We start from the raw sequence: 16,339 nt of genomic DNA on the forward strand, positions 1-16,339 counted from the left end.
ATTCATATGGTTAGGAAACCTGTTTTGTATTCTGGATAAATATAGCCTATGTTGCTCTGGGATTTGATATTCTTATGGTAAGATTTAAAGAACTGGCCTACTGGCACTGTTGTTCTTCTGGCTTCAGCTTATGATTTTCATTACTGAGATTGTACATGTGCACCATTGTGTTAGGTAAAGGCTGCTCACCTACTTGCCTATTAGAAATGATAATGTAATAGAAACAGACATAGCCCAAACCAAAAGGATGTAATGTTGCAGATTTTTTTATTCGTTAAATACTAACATTATAATGTAATTCCTATTCTACGTGATATAGTAGATATTTCATGTACCCCTCTTCTGAATAAATATTTCACGTACACAATGATAAATTTAAACACTTGTGAAACTCAAAGTAATCGAATCCAATGCCGTATCATACGTAAAATAAGTTTTTAACAATTTATTGCACACATTTAAAAACACACGTATATTTGATACGTAATTACAATATTCCATGACCTAAATGGTTGAAATAATAATATTTAAAAATTGATAAATAAAATTAAAATCAAGTTAAAATTATTTATTCCCTGTGGCAGTACCTTTGATGCTGGCATTTCCTGGCTGTATTGTGATATTCACTTTCGAGGAAAACACCAGCTCAGAGGTTACCGGTACCATATATGTACCCAATTTTAATTTACAGTATTAACGCCGATGCACTGACCATAGTGGTTGGCACAACCCAACTTCAATCTGGTGGCGACCGTTACAAAATAAAGAAAATCATCAATCACGAGAATTTTGCAAGACATAATTTGAGAAATGACATAGCTCTGTTAAAAGTCGATGGCAAAATCCAAATGAAAAGGAACGTTCGGGCAATCAGATTGAAGAAACAGCCTTTGGCGACTGGATCAACTTGTGCACTGACAGGATGGGGGAAACTTCACGTGAGTACTCAGACAAATTAGGTACAACAAGAAAAGAGTTTATTGCCAGTTCTTCTCTTCCGTTTTACGCCCTTGATTTGAGAACTGGCAGTAAATGTAAAATTAGATTCATTTAATATTTTTTTTTTTTGCCGTTCATAAGTGTACATTATGTTACCTACATGAATAAATGAATTTTGACTTTGACTTTTGACTTTTAGTCGGTATTGGAATTTGTCAAAGGTAGGTTAATTTGTCTGTCATTTTTTATCTTTAAACGAGCAATTCTTGTATATATATATACAATTGGAATCTCGGAATCGGTTCCAACGATTTTCAGGCAATTTAGTATACGGGGGCGTTAAATCGATCTAGCTAGGAATGATGATGATTTTTTTCTTTAAATAACCTACTTTAAATAACCTAATAAACCAAGTTTATGGAAGAGCTGGGAACCCTGACACAGGTTTTTTTTTACTTAAAAGGGTTTCCAAATCTTACACTTTGAAAAGAAAATGTGCTGAAATATATGTTTATATTTGTAGCCCGTATTCCCAGAGTTCTTCTTAACATAAATTAGAAGAAAAACAATATTGCCAATATATTGTATCTGACACTCTATTTTCTTTAAATTATTAACACAAGTATACAATTAATACAAGTGAAAAGTTAATTACTTTTATAATTAGTTTTCTTTATTCCTTTCGAAACAATTTTTAATTTTTTTTTTTTCAAAAAGAAAATTAATATAAATAAGTGTAATGGCAAAGTATACCTAATCAGAAAAATGTTTGTACAACTGGGGTTGGTGCTCCTACTTTCACGTGGACTTCTGGGTAATAATTGATTTATATATTTATCCGAAGAGGCCTGGGATAGATTCTTCCCTACTAAGGCTCTCACACATCACTTGATTCCTTTCCTGTTCGAACGCGCAGAATTGACTCCGTTATTTGCATCCTCGAGGCGAATGAGTTGGTTACATACACAATGACATAAAAATGTATTATCTGTAATCTATAAATCCCTGTGATTTCGATCATTATGTTTAACATTACCAGCTCCGACGGAGTGAGCCTCTTCGAATTCTTCTACTTGTCTCTGAACCTCGTCACCATTTTCCAAACATTTATTCCATCCTTATCCCTTTTATTCCATCTTTCCAGGTTATTGATGTGCGTGATCTCTTTTTTCTTCCCACCGAGCCATTCGAAGTATGACCCTTACTTGGAAAAAAGTGGGTGAAAAAAGTGTCTGGTCTTTTTTCACCCATCTGTCATCACTATCGCGGGCGTAAGTCATAACATTGCGGCTGGCTAATTAATCTGTTTATTCACAGGCGAGTCTGATGCATTTGGTGGAGAAACGCGGATCGTAGGGGATCAATATGCTTCGCAGAACTTCGCGATGTACCAACTCTCCATACGTAGGCACCACAATAATAAAGAACGGCACTCGTGCGGCGGCTCTATCATACACGAGGAATGGGTTTTAACAGGTGCCCACTGCACATTTGGGTAAGTAACATTGTACTCTGTATCCATTGGTGAGGTCGCAAGGTTTAGTTTTGCTAGTGTCGGGTTTAATTTTGCTAGTGCCGGCGGATCAATTAGAGAAACACGTCTTTAACTTTTGAATGTATAATGACAACTAAAAACTGAATCACCATAAGCCGCCCACCAAAGGACTACTAAAGTCCTTTCAAAATAAGCAAGATTAACAAAATTTATCTGTAATTAATCACATGTTCTGAGTTTGCTTCTACAACAATCATTAAGTTATTACGTATAGGCATATGATGCTTCAGAAAGAATTTATACAAGAAAAATAGTAAAATAATAAATGTTATCAACTATATAGCACTAATCGATTTCGATGGGCATCGCACATAGTTTGGTTACGCATCTCTTTGTTATATGATCTCCATTCTTTACACTATAGACTCTGGTAAGACCATCAGTTGCACTCCTCCATGCAGCGTCTTCAAATGTGCTTCTGCGACCACTAAATAGGTAAGTCTATTTGCGTGACCCAAAATGGTTGGGTGCTTCACTTCATTAGCCAGTTCAGAGTTCCTGAGCCGACCGCCCACCTTAAGGGTTCCATCTTTGTCAAGGTAAGGATCTAGTGCTTTTAGTTTGCTTGTTTACTTAACTCTTTTCTTTGTTTTTAACGAATCTATATCTTCTGTAAATTCTTCTTCTTGTGCTCTTTTTATACAGATTTGCATCGATATGTGTAGTTCTTCAGTCGTGATTTTACTATCTATTCTGTCCTTTAATGTTTTTTGTTTCAGGAATCTTCGGCAGTATGTGATTGTTCTAAGTAGCTCTAATAGTGTATCAAATTCTTCAAATTGTGTGAGTAGTCTCTTCTCTTGTTCATTTTTGTTGTAAATTATTTTTAAATTTTGTATTTTATTATTTTTCCTTTCAATATCTGTTTGTTTGAGTGGACTGTATCTTCGATTGTTGTAACCAGTCTGGCCCATGCCACCATAAATCACATTTTTTAAGATTTTCTACTAGCATCCCCCTGGAACCAACATCAGCTGGATTATCTTGAGTTTGAACGTGATACCACTGACTGCAAGATACATTGGTTGTAATCTCAACAACTCTGTTTGCCACAAACACCTTCCAGTTGTTTGGCTCTCCAAAGAACCATGCTAGGACAATGGACGAATCTGTCCAAGCATAAATTTGAGTTGCAGGTATTCTCATTGCTTGACCAACTTGCTTAAGCAATCTTGAGAGTAACAACGCGCCGCAGAGCTCCAAACGAGGTAAGGATATTGTTTTCAATGGAGCTACTCTTGTTCTTGCTGCGATAAGCGTCGTTTTGTTCGTACCGTCTGGGTACGTCACTCTGCAATATACTACAGCGCTATATGCTTGGATGGATGCATCGCTGAAACCGTGGAGTTCGATGGACTCTCTGTTGGCGCACGTTGTACCTACCCATCTTTCTATGTAGATTCCATTCACATAAAGGTCAGATCGCAATGTGATCCACTTGCTGGCTATTTTTGAATTCAATGCATTGTCCCAAGTTATCTTTTCCAGCCATAGTTCTTGCATTAGTATTTTTGTCAGAACGATGCTAGGCGCAATCCAGCCGAGTGGGTCAAACAGCTTTTGGATGTCAGACAGAATGCTTCGCTTCGTGATCACTTCATTGATTGAAGGTAAGTTTAAATTGTACTCGAATCTGTCTTTTCCTAAATTCCATTGTACGCCAAGTGCCTTTATTGTTCCATCAATCTTTAGTTCCAGATTAGCATTAGACGATCTATTGCTAGGATCAACTGTTTCCAAGAATTCTCGTCTGTTGGACGACCATTTCTTTAGTTCAAATCCGCCCAAATGAAGAAGTTCTCTAACATCTTGACTATTCTTTATTGCTTGTTGCAGACTGTCACTTCCAGACACTACGTCATCCACGTAGAAATCTTCACGCAATATCTTAGCAGCTTCTGGATACCGGTCGCCTTCATCTTCTGCCAATTTCATAAGGGTTCTTACGGCGAGATAGGGAGCAGCAGCTGTTCCAAATGTAACAGTCAACAATCTGTAGTCTTTAACTTCTTCAGATTGGTCGTTTCTCCACAAAATTTGATAATCTGTGTCTTCTTGGTCAACCGATATCATACGGTACATTTTCTGGATATCAGCAACAAAACAAATGGCGTGAGTTCTCCGCCTCATTATCAGGTTTCTCAGATCGTCTTGCAGTACAGGACCCGTCAACAGTTCGTCATTGAGAGAGACCTTGCACGAGGCGTCAAATACGACACGAGTCTTCGTAGTTTCTTTATCATTACGGATCACGGCGTGGTGAGGTAGGTAGACTGATTTATTATTTATTTCTTCTTTATGTATTTCTTCGATATGTTTTAGATCTATGTAGTCTTGAATTACTTTCTTATATTCTTGCTTTAATTCTTTATTTTGATTGAACCTTCTTTCTAATTGCATTAGTCTTTTCATTGCTATTTCTCTCGTGTTTCCGTCTGTTGATTTAGGTTCTTCAATGTTGAATGGTAATTTGACAACGTATCTTCCACATTTATCTCGCTTCTGTGTCTTAGTGTATATATCTTCACATAACTGTTCGTTTTGTGTTAGGTTTCTTTTCGTATCTTCATCAACTTCCCATATTGTTTTCAGTAAATCTTCTATATCAACTTCTTGTTTCATGACCGTTAAGGATTGCTCATGATTGACCTTGATGTCAATTCCACCCATAAGGATCCATCCCAGGTATGTATCTTGTGCGCATGGTGTACCTGGTGGACCTTTGATTAATCCCTTCTTCATTCTGTTTACATACTCATTGACACCCAACAGCAGATCAATGTTACAGGAAGCGGAATATGTTTCATCTGCCAGTTGAATGCCAGCAAGGTGCGGCCAATCTCTTCTTATTATTGTGCCCGAATGTATGTTAGAGGTTAAGGGCTTCGTCATCACGTAGGCTTTAATAGGTAAAATGAAATTGTTCCATCGTGATGATACATTAACATTAACTTCATGCCTCACTCTAACCTTCGTGGACTCAAGTCCGGACACGATAAGATCTACTGCTCTCTTCTGTAGTTTCAGGATCTGAGTTGCCTTCTCACTTATAAAACATGCTTGAGATCCTGAGTCTATTAGCGCCTTCAATGTAGTAGTATATCCACGTTCATTCTTTAAAATTACTATTGAAGTGGCTAATAGTGAAATTGTCTGTTTCCGCCCTGCGTGATAGTGTGACGCAACCATTGCTTGAACTTCCTTTTCTTCTACATTTGCTTGATTGGATGACATCGGTTGATTAGCTACAACATGAAAAGCCGATGCCTCCCCGTAATTAGATAGATGTAGAAGAGTGTGGTGACGTCTCTTACATACACGGCATAATGTTGGCAAACGGCACCTAAACACCGAATGTCCAACCCCGAGGCAGTTGAAACAGAGCTTGTTTGTTTTGACATGTTCTCTACGTTCGTTTGGTGACATCTTGGTGAATACGTTACAATGGCATAACGTGTGCGCATCTGTACATAAAGCACAATTTCTTTGCTTTGGTCTTTCTGTGGCTATAACGTGAAGGACTCGTTCCTTGGCAAGCTTTGAAGTAGTGGTGGAATTGACTAATTCCAATGTTCTGAACTTTGCCTCCAAAAACTTGCGCTGATCCCTCCAAGTCGACAAATCCTGAGAGTTCTCTGAGTAAGAATTTTGTTCCCACTCCTTCTGGGATCCTGGGTTCAACTTCTGTGCGACCAGAAATATAATTACTGGATCCCAAGACTCCGTCGACACCTCCAAATTTTCTAGACTTTGTAATACTTCGTTGGTGGTGTCGAGTAGAGATTTCAGTGGTGTTGCGGCTTGGCTGGTACATTTCTTCTGGGCAAAAAGTCGCTTCAACAATGCATTCACTATTAGACGCTTGTTCCCATATCGATGGTTCAGCGTTCCCCATGCTTGAATGTAGTTAGCGCTGGTTACTGAAATGTGCTTCAATAAAGTCGCTGCTTCACCTGTCACACTGCTTTTTAAGTAATGGAGTTTTTCGACGTCGCTTAGTGTTGTACAATTATGGACGAGTGATGAAAACAAATACTTAAAACTAGGCCAGAGTTCGTACTCGCCCGAAAAAAGAGGTAAATGTATAGCCGGGAGGTAAACTTTCTTATTTTGCTGTTCTTCTGGCGGCGATTGTGTACTGTTGTCAGACTCGACTGCCGCCAACATGTCTTTTAAATCTCCCAACATACACAAGTATAAATCTTCTTGTATAAAAACTTCCTCATTCTCGATGAATAGGGCTATGTTTTCGAGTATATTAATTGCCTTTTCGGATTCTGTGGCCATTTTTCATACGTATCAGTCGAAAATCTCACACTAAAACTTGTAAATTAAATGATTCGTCGGCGCGAAAATACTTAAATGTCTTTTAAATTACACTTAGCTTCAACCGGGCGCTCGCTCATCGCTCAGGAATGCAGTTCTTTTGTTTGCGGAAACCGGTTCTCGATACAATGTTATTCAATTTTTATGTGGCTCGAAGTCGACCATATGGTGAGGTCGCAAGGTTTAGTTTTGCTAGTGTCGGGTTTAATTTTGCTAGTGCCGGCGGATCAATTAGAGAAACACGTCTTTAACTTTTGAATGTATAATGACAACTAAAAACTGAATCACCATCCATTTTTTTCTGAATATGAATGTAGGCTATATTGCTCAGGATTTGGTCATTCTAATGGTTTTTTTTATAGTACCGGGGGCAAACGGGCAGAAGGCTCACCTGATGATTGTTTAAGTAATTCTTTTCTAAGAATACCATACCAATTCTTAAAAGACCCTCGCGACCTACGCGAGCCCTCTGGCATTGAGAGTGTCCAGTGTCCGCGGCGGTATCACTTAACAACAGGTGAGCCTCCTGCCCGTTTGCCCCCTGTTCTATAAAAAAAAAGTTTCAAAGAATGAGAGCACTGTTGGCCTAGTGGCTTCAGCTTATGATTCTTATCCCTGAGATTGTAGGTGTGCACCATGACTTTCAGTCTACGGTAAAGACTCACCTACACGCCTTTTAGAAATAGTCATGGAACATATACAGAAACATGAAGCCCAAACCAAAAGGTTGTGAAGTTGCAGATTTTGTATTCGTTAAATACTATCTTTATAGTGTAATTCCTATTATATGTGTTAAACTAGATATTTCTTTTATTTTTACGAAAACATTGATAAATTTAAACACTTATGAAACTCAAAGTAATAAAAGCCATATCATACGCAAAATGTGTTTTTAACAATTTATTGTATATCTATACTAATATTATAAAGAGGAAAGGTTTGATTTTTTGTTTGTTTGTATGAATTGAATAGGCTCCGAAACTACTTGGCAGATTTGAAAAATTCTTTCACTGTTGGAAAGCTACATCATTCCTGAGTGACATAGGCTATATTTCATTTTCAAAAAAAATAGGCATCCTTACTAAAATTACGATAACATTAACATTTGTTTATTATTTGATACAATTCTAACAGATGGCGCTGAGTTAAAGGTAGTTTAGTTTAGGTCCGTGTCGTGGTACCAACGTTTCACATAAGTTCTCCTACGGTTACCCTTGATTAATTTACTACTATGTAATATAACAAAAACCTTAGCCACAGCAACGCTTGGCCGAGTCTGCTAGTTTATAATAAATCTGTAATTTGTTCTAATTTTCAATGAGTTTTGTTTTTTACATTTACTACAAAGATTTAAAATACACAAATATACGTATTTACAATAGTCCTTGACCTAAATGGTTGAAATAATAATATTAAAAAATTGACATTAAAATCAAACTAAAATAATTTGTACTATGACCATATCTATCCAATTTGAATTTACAGTATTGACGCCGAAGCACTATCCATAGTGGTTGGGACAATCCAACTGAGATCTGGTGGCGACCGTTACAAAATAAAGAGAATTATCAATCACGAGAAATACACAAGGAAAGCTTTGAGAAATGACATAGCTCTGATTAAAATTGATGGCAAAATCAAAATGAAGAAAAACGTTGGGGCAATCAAATTGGGTAAACAGCCTGTGGCTGCAGGATCAACTTGTGCTCTGACAGGATGGGGTAAAATTGACGTAAGTACTCAGACAAATTAGGTGATAGTTATCAAATTTTCGAGACCTAACTACCTAGTCAAAGGCGGTACTAGAAATCCTTAAAGGTTTTCAGGTTAATTTGTCTGTGCTTTATGTGTAGTAAAGGGAAAATATTAAATATTTGTAAACAGACTTTGTGGTAAGAAATGGACACTTGAATGTATGCAATTAAATTGTTTCACAGAATCGTGGAGGTGTGCCGAACAAACTTCAATTTCTGCTCTTCAAGAGTATTAGCAATGCAGACTGCACCAAGCAGTTAAAAGGTACCAACCTCCTACCCATCGATGACAAACAGCTCTGCGTGAGACCTCTAAATATGAGGGTTGCTTGTAATGTAAGTTTATCATGGTGACATAGGATAAGATTCGGAGTAACAACTACAGTCGTTGCCATGGTTACTATTACTTTTACAGAATTCAGAATTCAAACCCCCGAGATTAACAATAATGTTCAATTCATATATTCAAGCATAACTTCTTTAGGGCGACTCAGGAGCTCCTCTGGTCAGTTCTGATGGAAAGAAAGGCCTTGTTCAAGTTGGAGTAATGTCTTGGAGGACTGCGTGCGGTAGAAACTACCCAGATGTTTTTGCATCTGTCTCCGGTTATTATGACTGGATTGCGAAAAATATGAAGGATTAAATTATGTATTTCGACAAATCATAAGTTGCTTACCTACATATAAAAGTCTAAAGTCTATTTTAAAATGTAAAGCAGTATTCAGACTACATATAATAAATAGCAATAAGTCACGCCACATGTGAAAATATAAATTTTTATTTTAAACGACACGTTTTTTTCTTCACTGTTGCCTAAGTCTAACCTAACTAATAGAACATAAAATATAGTCTACATAAAGGAAATACACTTTTTTACTTTTTCAAATGAACACGGAAGAAACAAAATAAAATATTTTCGTGTGAAGGTCGATTTACGTCAGACGGGCGATTGCTCTGAAAGATTCTTTCATTGATTTTAGTGTGTTCACGAAGATTCTATGGAATATTCTAAGAATCGCTCGCTGGATATAAACCGTGCCAATATTATAAATGTAAACTCACTTCATTCTGAACAATGTCCTTACCCAACCTAGCTTATATATACTGGAAGCATATAAACTTATTAGTAAATATCCTGATATGTTAAAAAAGAGAAGGTAGAAAGGCTCTTTACTCTCTGAGAAATTCCTCGTAAAGGCCAACTGGTTCCACCTACGTCCAAATTGGGATTGTATCAATCTGGAGCATTCACCCAATTTGAGGTTTACCAAATATTTAAAGAAATTATTTTTTTTTTAAATATTACGCTGTTACAGACTATCTGACCTTAATTTATTTAACCTGATAGACTTTAATTTATTTTATAAAAGTTAAGTTTATTAATAATGTAAGTACATTGTTCTTTTCACAATGTGAAGCCAAAGCAAATAAATAATGTACCTTGTAAGTATTAACTAACTGATGAAGCACTCCCTCTCACAACTTTGCTGTGCCGAACCAAGGTCCTCATTGTAATAAATTATAGCGTTACGTGTAAAATATTAACAGGCATATTAAAATGCATAACAAGGAATGCAATAATGAACTGAGTTTGAGTTCAATTACACATTTCACAGTCTGTAACAAGCTTCACAACTAACAGTGGGAATGCTGGAGTTTTGCTTTTTTTGTTAATCTTTGAGATTCCTTCTATTATTTTAAAGAATCATAATTTATTATAATTGGTTTCGTTATTATTTCATTGTTTTATAGTTTTAAATCTTACTTATACTTACTTAATGAATAAAAGTACCTTATTATATATACCGTATTATATATACCGTAGTGGGCTTGTGGAGTCAGTAGGGCATCTAGTATATTTGTCGTAGACAGGATTTTATTAAAAAAATCTTTTTGCTACACAATCATTTATTTAATTTACAAAATTTTTCATTTCATGTTCTTCTCGATCCAGTCATAATAACCAGAAACTGAGGCAAACACGTCAGGATATTGTTTACCGCATGGATTGATACCCCAGGATACAACTCCTATTTGGACGAACTCTTTATTATCATCAGCGACAACCAGAGGACCTCCAGAATCTCCCTGTTGAAGCATAAAATTATTAGTCGAGACAAAATGTCAAAATAACACTGAAAAAATTCGTAGTCACAAGGTTTTGGCCATGTAGAACGGATGCCTGAGAAGCATCTTACAAGTAGAAGATACACAAGGAATACACCGTGCATGGCGAAGTTGGGTTGTGTAGGTCTTTTCTTTATAAAATAAAATACGTTTATTTTGGAATATAGGATCATAATGGTATCACTTATTCCACGTCATTAAATTCGAGCCTGTTGGCATCCCTACTCATCGGCAAAGAAGACAGAAGGTGTTGGCCGAGAGAAAAAGCCGGCGTAAAAAACTCTCTGTAGTCTTTTTTTAAAAAAAAGCAAATCATCAAACTATTCTACAATATTTAAAACAAATATAGCTGTCTATAGTCCCAGGCCCTTTTATTAACTAGATAATCACTAACTTTATAGTAAGCCTTTTTACACAGCTTTTCTTTAATACATTTCTTCAATTTAATAAAAGGCAGAGATAAAAGAGCCTCTGGGATTTTATTAAAGAAGACTATCTCTTTTCCCAAAAAAGAATTACTAACTTTAGACAGTCTAGTACGGGAAAATTGCAGCCTGCGTTTGTTCCGAGTATTGACATTGTGCGTATGTTCTATTCTAGTATACTTATCACTATTTTTGTATACATACATAATATTTTCATAAATATATTGCGAGGGATAGGTATATTAACTTCCTTACATTTATCTCTCAGAGATTCCCTACATTTTAAATTATAAATTGCACGAATAGCTCTCTTCTGTTTCTGTTTCTGGCAGCTAACTATAAACTAAACTAGCAGATAGTTTACACATAGTGGTGGTGCGAGGCAATTAATGCCAAAAAAACTCAGTTGTAGCACGACCGACAACATCTTCCTTCGATGATGAAACTCAGCTGCAGATGTTTATCCGAACAGGTGTTCGGATAAACATAACAAAGGGAGGTCCCTTTGAACACTGTCCATGGCAAATGCGGTAGAAGTCGCTATCTATACGCAATATCTGTCAGTACATTTTGGTGCCCGCTCTTATTCATATTGATTTAATGGAATCAGTCAGTGAATTTTGATTTTGACAACATACTTACATTACACGCTCCCTTTCCTTCTGGTCGCTTCACGCAAATTTGTTTCTCATCAATCGCGGCGAATTTCTTTAGCTTGTCATTGCACTCCTTATTGCTTATCGTTGTGAATTCTAAATATTGGAGATCATTCGGCACAGTTTTATAGTTCTGTAATATAAATAATGTTGTCAGTGCGACTTTCATCTTTGGAGTCGTATGTTCTGTCCCTGGCTGTGCACTAATAGACTTTCTATGTGTCAAGTGGTGTAAGAAAACATCGCGAATAAACCCGCTTGACTTAGACCCAAAAAGTCGAATTGTGTCAGGTAAAGGAGGCTGACCATCTTCTTGACTATTAAATGGATAAACGATCATGTTACAGATACAAAAATCTTAGGCCCAGTTCAACGCAAGTGATTGGATATTTAAATACTGTTTATGAAGAGGGGTTTATCAGTATTAAGTCTAGCTTAGTACTCACGTTAGTGTATCCCCAACCAGTCAACGTACATTTTGTTCCGACAGATACAGCTTCCTTCTTTAGCTTAATTGCTTTGACATTATCTGTCATGGCGATTTTACCGTCTATTTGTATAAGAGCTATGTCATTTCTTAAATCTTTTTTCGCGTACTTCTCATGAGATATCATTTTCTTAATTTTATAACGGGTGCCACCAGACTGGAGTTTATTAGTCCCGACCATTATAGAAAGTTCGCTCATCTTAATCCTGAAATAATATTAGTTATATTCAGTATTCATACAGCTAGTTACAATACAGACAGTACATAACAGCCAAAACATTAAACATCACAGTATATATAGGAAGATGCTGTGCATCGTGCTAGTCTATCAAAAGGTGAGCTTTTGATAGAATAGCACGATGAGACTTCCTGTTTTGAGACTCCAAAACAGGAAGGTGGATAGAAGAAATAGAAGCGTCACCAGCAAGCGAATCAAGTTGATAACAGTAAGCCGTGGCCTGAGTTAGAAACCGAAAAGGAGTCAACTGTACTGCCGGAAGCTAGAATAAAACGAAAAAAATATATATCAAATATATATAATAACTTTAATTACTACTTTTTAAATGATAAATTAAAAATGCCAAAAAATACAATAATTGACAACAAACAAGTCTCACAAAGAGGTATCTCTATAATCTCCATCTGCCTTCTGATGTCGTGAGCTCTGTATTTTAGGATCCTGATGTGAGGCTCATTTGATGTTCAGTGATGTGTACAGACACTCACATTGCCACAAGGCTCGTAAGTGTTCGTACCGGCTTTTGAGGAATTGGTATCCTATCATTTTCTTGAAGGTCCTGCACCGATCTTTCGTTTGTAGGTAAATTCTAGAGGAAAACATCGTTGCCTTTTCTTAAACCCAAACATCTGTAGTTTGTCATTCAAGTCTGAGGCATCACCTACTTGTTTATTAATAGGTTCTAGGTTGTAGCGCCCTAGATTATCTTATTTTATATCTTTAAACCAGCAATTCTTGTATATATATGTATCTTAATATATATATTTCTTGTGTGCGTGTGAATGTGACTGAACTCCTCCTAAACGACTGGACCAATTTTGATGAAATTTTTTGTGTGTGTTCGTCGAGAATGGTTTAGATTCACAATTTTGTCCGCTGGACAATGTTTTTTTTAATTAATTAGTAGTTGTTGATTTTGGAATGTTTTACATTGGATCCGACAGACGGCGCTACCATCGCACTGTCAAATTTTAAATAATATTCGTATTTTAATTTTAGTCTGTCCCGACAGTTAGCGCTGCGATCAAATTAAAAAAAAGTTTTGTTATCATTGTGTTATTGTAGACCATGTGCTGGATCGTTAGATATTGTCATAACATTTGAATAATAATTTTCATCAAAATGGTCCAGAATGTTTTAGCTTATTAAAAAAGTAGTCCCAATTTAAACTGAAAAATGAATCTTCCTGACATCTATCGGCGAATAATAATACTATTTTTTTAATTGCTTTAACGACACAACAACACTAAAGCTATTCCAGCATATATAAGTATGTAATTTTCATCATTTTATTAGTATGTAATTCGTACTTATATATAATTTCCAATTTATAAAAAAATAAAATACCGAGCAAAGCTCGGCCATCCAGGTACTTATTATTATTTATGGCGTCGTTCCGGGGTATTGTGTATGAGAGGTATATAGTTAATATTATATAATTGATTTTATTTTCGATAATATCGTTATTATGCATGTTATCGAAATCGACTACTATCCCTATCACTTATAGGATTGAAAAATATCACACCCCTGAGTGATAAGGGGTGTCCACCCCAAAAAAACATTTTAGCCTTCTTTTATGATACAGCATACAAAACTACATACAACTCTTAATTTTCATCTACCCTCTACGACTTGTACATACGGAACATTTTCAAAAGGCAGACTAACAAGGAGAATTGTAATGTAAATTTATTCGTTTCAATTGTAATGCTCCTATGTTGCTAGGATAACAGAAAATGTAACAAGGAAGGATCTTGTAATACAAACCTCACTTGGTGTATTATATTGGAATATTTCCTGTAACTTGATTTGTTGCCAATAAATTCTATAGCAGTTGTATTCAGATTAAAAAGTAAATTTGTACTAACCCATAGGTACAATGAGCGGCCGTCAGCACCCACTCTTCGTTTAGAATAGAACCTCCACAATGATGCCATTCATTCTTACCTGGTTTCTTGCGAATTGAAACCTGGTACTTAGCGAATCCTTCAGGAGCATTCCTGCCACCCAGGATTCGGGTGTCGCCATCAGGTTTCTCAGACTCGGCTGACGAATTTTTTTATTAAGTAAATGATTAAAAAAAACAATTATACTAGACTTGAGTTACAAAGAGTTTAGGTTGAAATATTAACAGAACCGAAAAATCAATAAGAAATATTAAATACGTAATAATTTATTCGGCTGTGTTGTGTATATATGGACGTGAAGGTGTGTTTGTGGGGTGAGTTCGTGATGCAGCTGATATAGCACTATGGATACTCATAATACACCTTTTAAGCATATTCAGCGATAGCTTAAACAAGTCAAGGCTAAAATATTGGTCGTATTTATTCAGCATTTGGTTGCTAAACAAAATAGTGTTGTCAATGTACAGGACATTGACAACACTAGCGGCCCTCCGCACCTACTGAGCGTTAAAATATGAGCAACGGTTTGAGCTGTATTGTTATATTTTAATACGAAGGCAATAAGACAACTGGAGGTGACAACGTCAGCCCCGGCTCAATTCCCGGACAAACACAGAAGCAGGCGCGACCTTAGAGAAGAATTTCAAACTTGATTTTGTTCTCTTGGGTCTTGGGGCTCCTTTTTGTATCGGATATACTTTAAGTTTTGCCAGGCATTTCAGGTTTGATAATGTTGATTACGAGCTGGTATTTAAAGTTAAATTTTAAAAATTATATACTAGCGACCCGCCCTGGCTTCGCACGGGTGCAATGCTGATGAAAATCACCTTTTTTATTAGGTTTTATTAGTAGGCTCTGATAATAAATGCGTCCGATCGCTGCTAAATTCAAAGTGATATTTATAGCCTGCAAGTTTTAAATCTTCGAAAATATTTTATAAAAAACCGCATCAAAATCGTTGTGTCGCGTTGCGTAGTTTTAAGATTTAAGCATACATACGAATATAGGGACACAGAAAGCGGCTTTATTTGGTTAACACCAATTCTAATTAACTTAACTTTCCTATTATTACGACATTATGTAAATACTTCTATTATGTGGCATAATAAAATTAATGACATTTGCATGCCGATTTATATATGGCGGATTGTGCGGATTTTTAAAATAATTGTTTCTAATTGCACCAGTTTCTTAGCAAATAAACGATTTCATTTAAATTCATTTCAAGATAATAAAGTGAAAATAATTTTAAATAGTCATTAAGGAATATATCTTAATATATATATTTCTTGTGTGCGTGTGTATGTGACTGAACTCCTCCTAAACGTCTGGACCAATTTTGATGAAATTTTTTGTGTGTGTTCGTGGAGATTCGAGAATGGTTTAGATTCACAATTTTGTCCGCTGGACAATGTTTTTTTTAATTAATTAGTAGTTGTTGATTTTGGAATGTTTTACATTGGATCCGACAGACGGCGCTACCATCGCACTGTCAAATTTTAAATAATATTCGAATTTTAATTTTAGTCTGTCCCGACAGTTAGCGCTGCGATCAAATTAAAAAAAAGTTTTGTTATCATTGTTTTATTGTAGACCATGTGCTGGATCGTTAGATATTGTCATAACATTTGAATAATAATTTTCATCAAAATGGTCCAGAATGTTTTAGCTTATTAAAAAAAGTTTGAAATTTTCAATTTAAAGACGTATAGACAGGACAACGTCTGTCGGATCCGCTAGTATCATATATATTTTTACACACTTAAAAATTACCAAATTTCAATTATATCCCAAAGTTTCAAAATTAAAATTAAATTTTACTTACCGAAGAGCCCTTGCGAAAGTAGAAATAATATTCCCAATTGAAACAACATTTTTCTTAAGTTGCAGTTTCGTTTTAAGAGTTCGGACGTTCTTTATAT

The 16,339-nt window shown here is 35.9% G+C and overlaps 2 protein-coding genes across 3 annotated transcripts; one reads left to right on the plus strand and one right to left on the minus strand.

The window, feature by feature from the left end:
* The first annotated feature begins 801 nt into the window (after positions 1–801).
* LOC110999556 (chymotrypsin-2-like) lies at positions 802–9,322 on the plus strand. 2 transcript variants are annotated; one of them, XM_022268655.2, is made up of 5 exons: positions 802–938; positions 2,257–2,434; positions 8,306–8,552; positions 8,758–8,910; positions 9,059–9,322. In XM_022268655.2, the coding sequence occupies exons 1-5, from the start codon at positions 923–925 to the stop codon at positions 9,215–9,217; spliced, it is 753 nt and encodes a 250-aa protein (XP_022124347.2). In that variant the 5' UTR covers positions 802–922; the 3' UTR covers positions 9,218–9,322. The 2 variants fall into 2 exon arrangements, with proteins under 2 accessions (XP_022124347.2, XP_022124348.2); XM_022268656.2 differs by having other exon boundaries at positions 8,758–8,839; positions 9,059–9,202.
* A 1,149-nt stretch (positions 9,323–10,471) lies between these two features.
* LOC110999553 (chymotrypsin-2-like) lies at positions 10,472–16,333 on the minus strand. Its single transcript, XM_045633589.1, has 5 exons — positions 16,243–16,333; positions 14,379–14,556; positions 12,229–12,475; positions 11,769–11,915; positions 10,472–10,662 (listed from the first exon to the last, which is right to left on the minus strand). Exons 1-5 carry the CDS (start codon positions 16,289–16,291, stop codon positions 10,504–10,506), a joined length of 780 nt encoding a protein of 259 aa, XP_045489545.1. The 5' UTR covers positions 16,292–16,333; the 3' UTR covers positions 10,472–10,503.
* Between the last annotated feature and the right edge of the window lie 6 nt (positions 16,334–16,339).

This window comes from Pieris rapae, chromosome 24 (genome assembly GCF_905147795.1).
Source record: "Pieris rapae chromosome 24, ilPieRapa1.1, whole genome shotgun sequence".
Lineage (NCBI taxonomy): Eukaryota > Metazoa > Arthropoda > Insecta > Lepidoptera > Pieridae > Pieris > Pieris rapae.

Excerpts from the sequence above, each read along its gene's own strand:
- LOC110999556 (XM_022268655.2), top strand. Across the intron at positions 8,553-8,757 it reads CAGGATGGGGTAAAATTGAC|AATCGTGGAGGTGTGCCGAA; the intron begins GTAAGTACTCAG and ends ATTGTTTCACAG. Across the intron at positions 8,911-9,058 it reads ATATGAGGGTTGCTTGTAAT|GGCGACTCAGGAGCTCCTCT; the intron begins GTAAGTTTATCA and ends TAACTTCTTTAG.
- LOC110999553 (XM_045633589.1), bottom strand. The coding sequence starts at position 16,291 with ATGTTGTTTCAATTGGGAATATTATTTCTACTTTCGCAAGGGCTCTTC. Across the intron at positions 14,557-16,242 it reads ACTTTCGCAAGGGCTCTTCG|CCGAGTCTGAGAAACCTGAT; the intron begins GTAAGTAAAATT and ends AAAATTCGTCAG. Across the intron at positions 10,663-11,768 it reads AAGGAAAGGGAGCGTGTAAT|GGAGATTCTGGAGGTCCTCT; the intron begins GTAAGTATGTTG and ends ATGCTTCAACAG.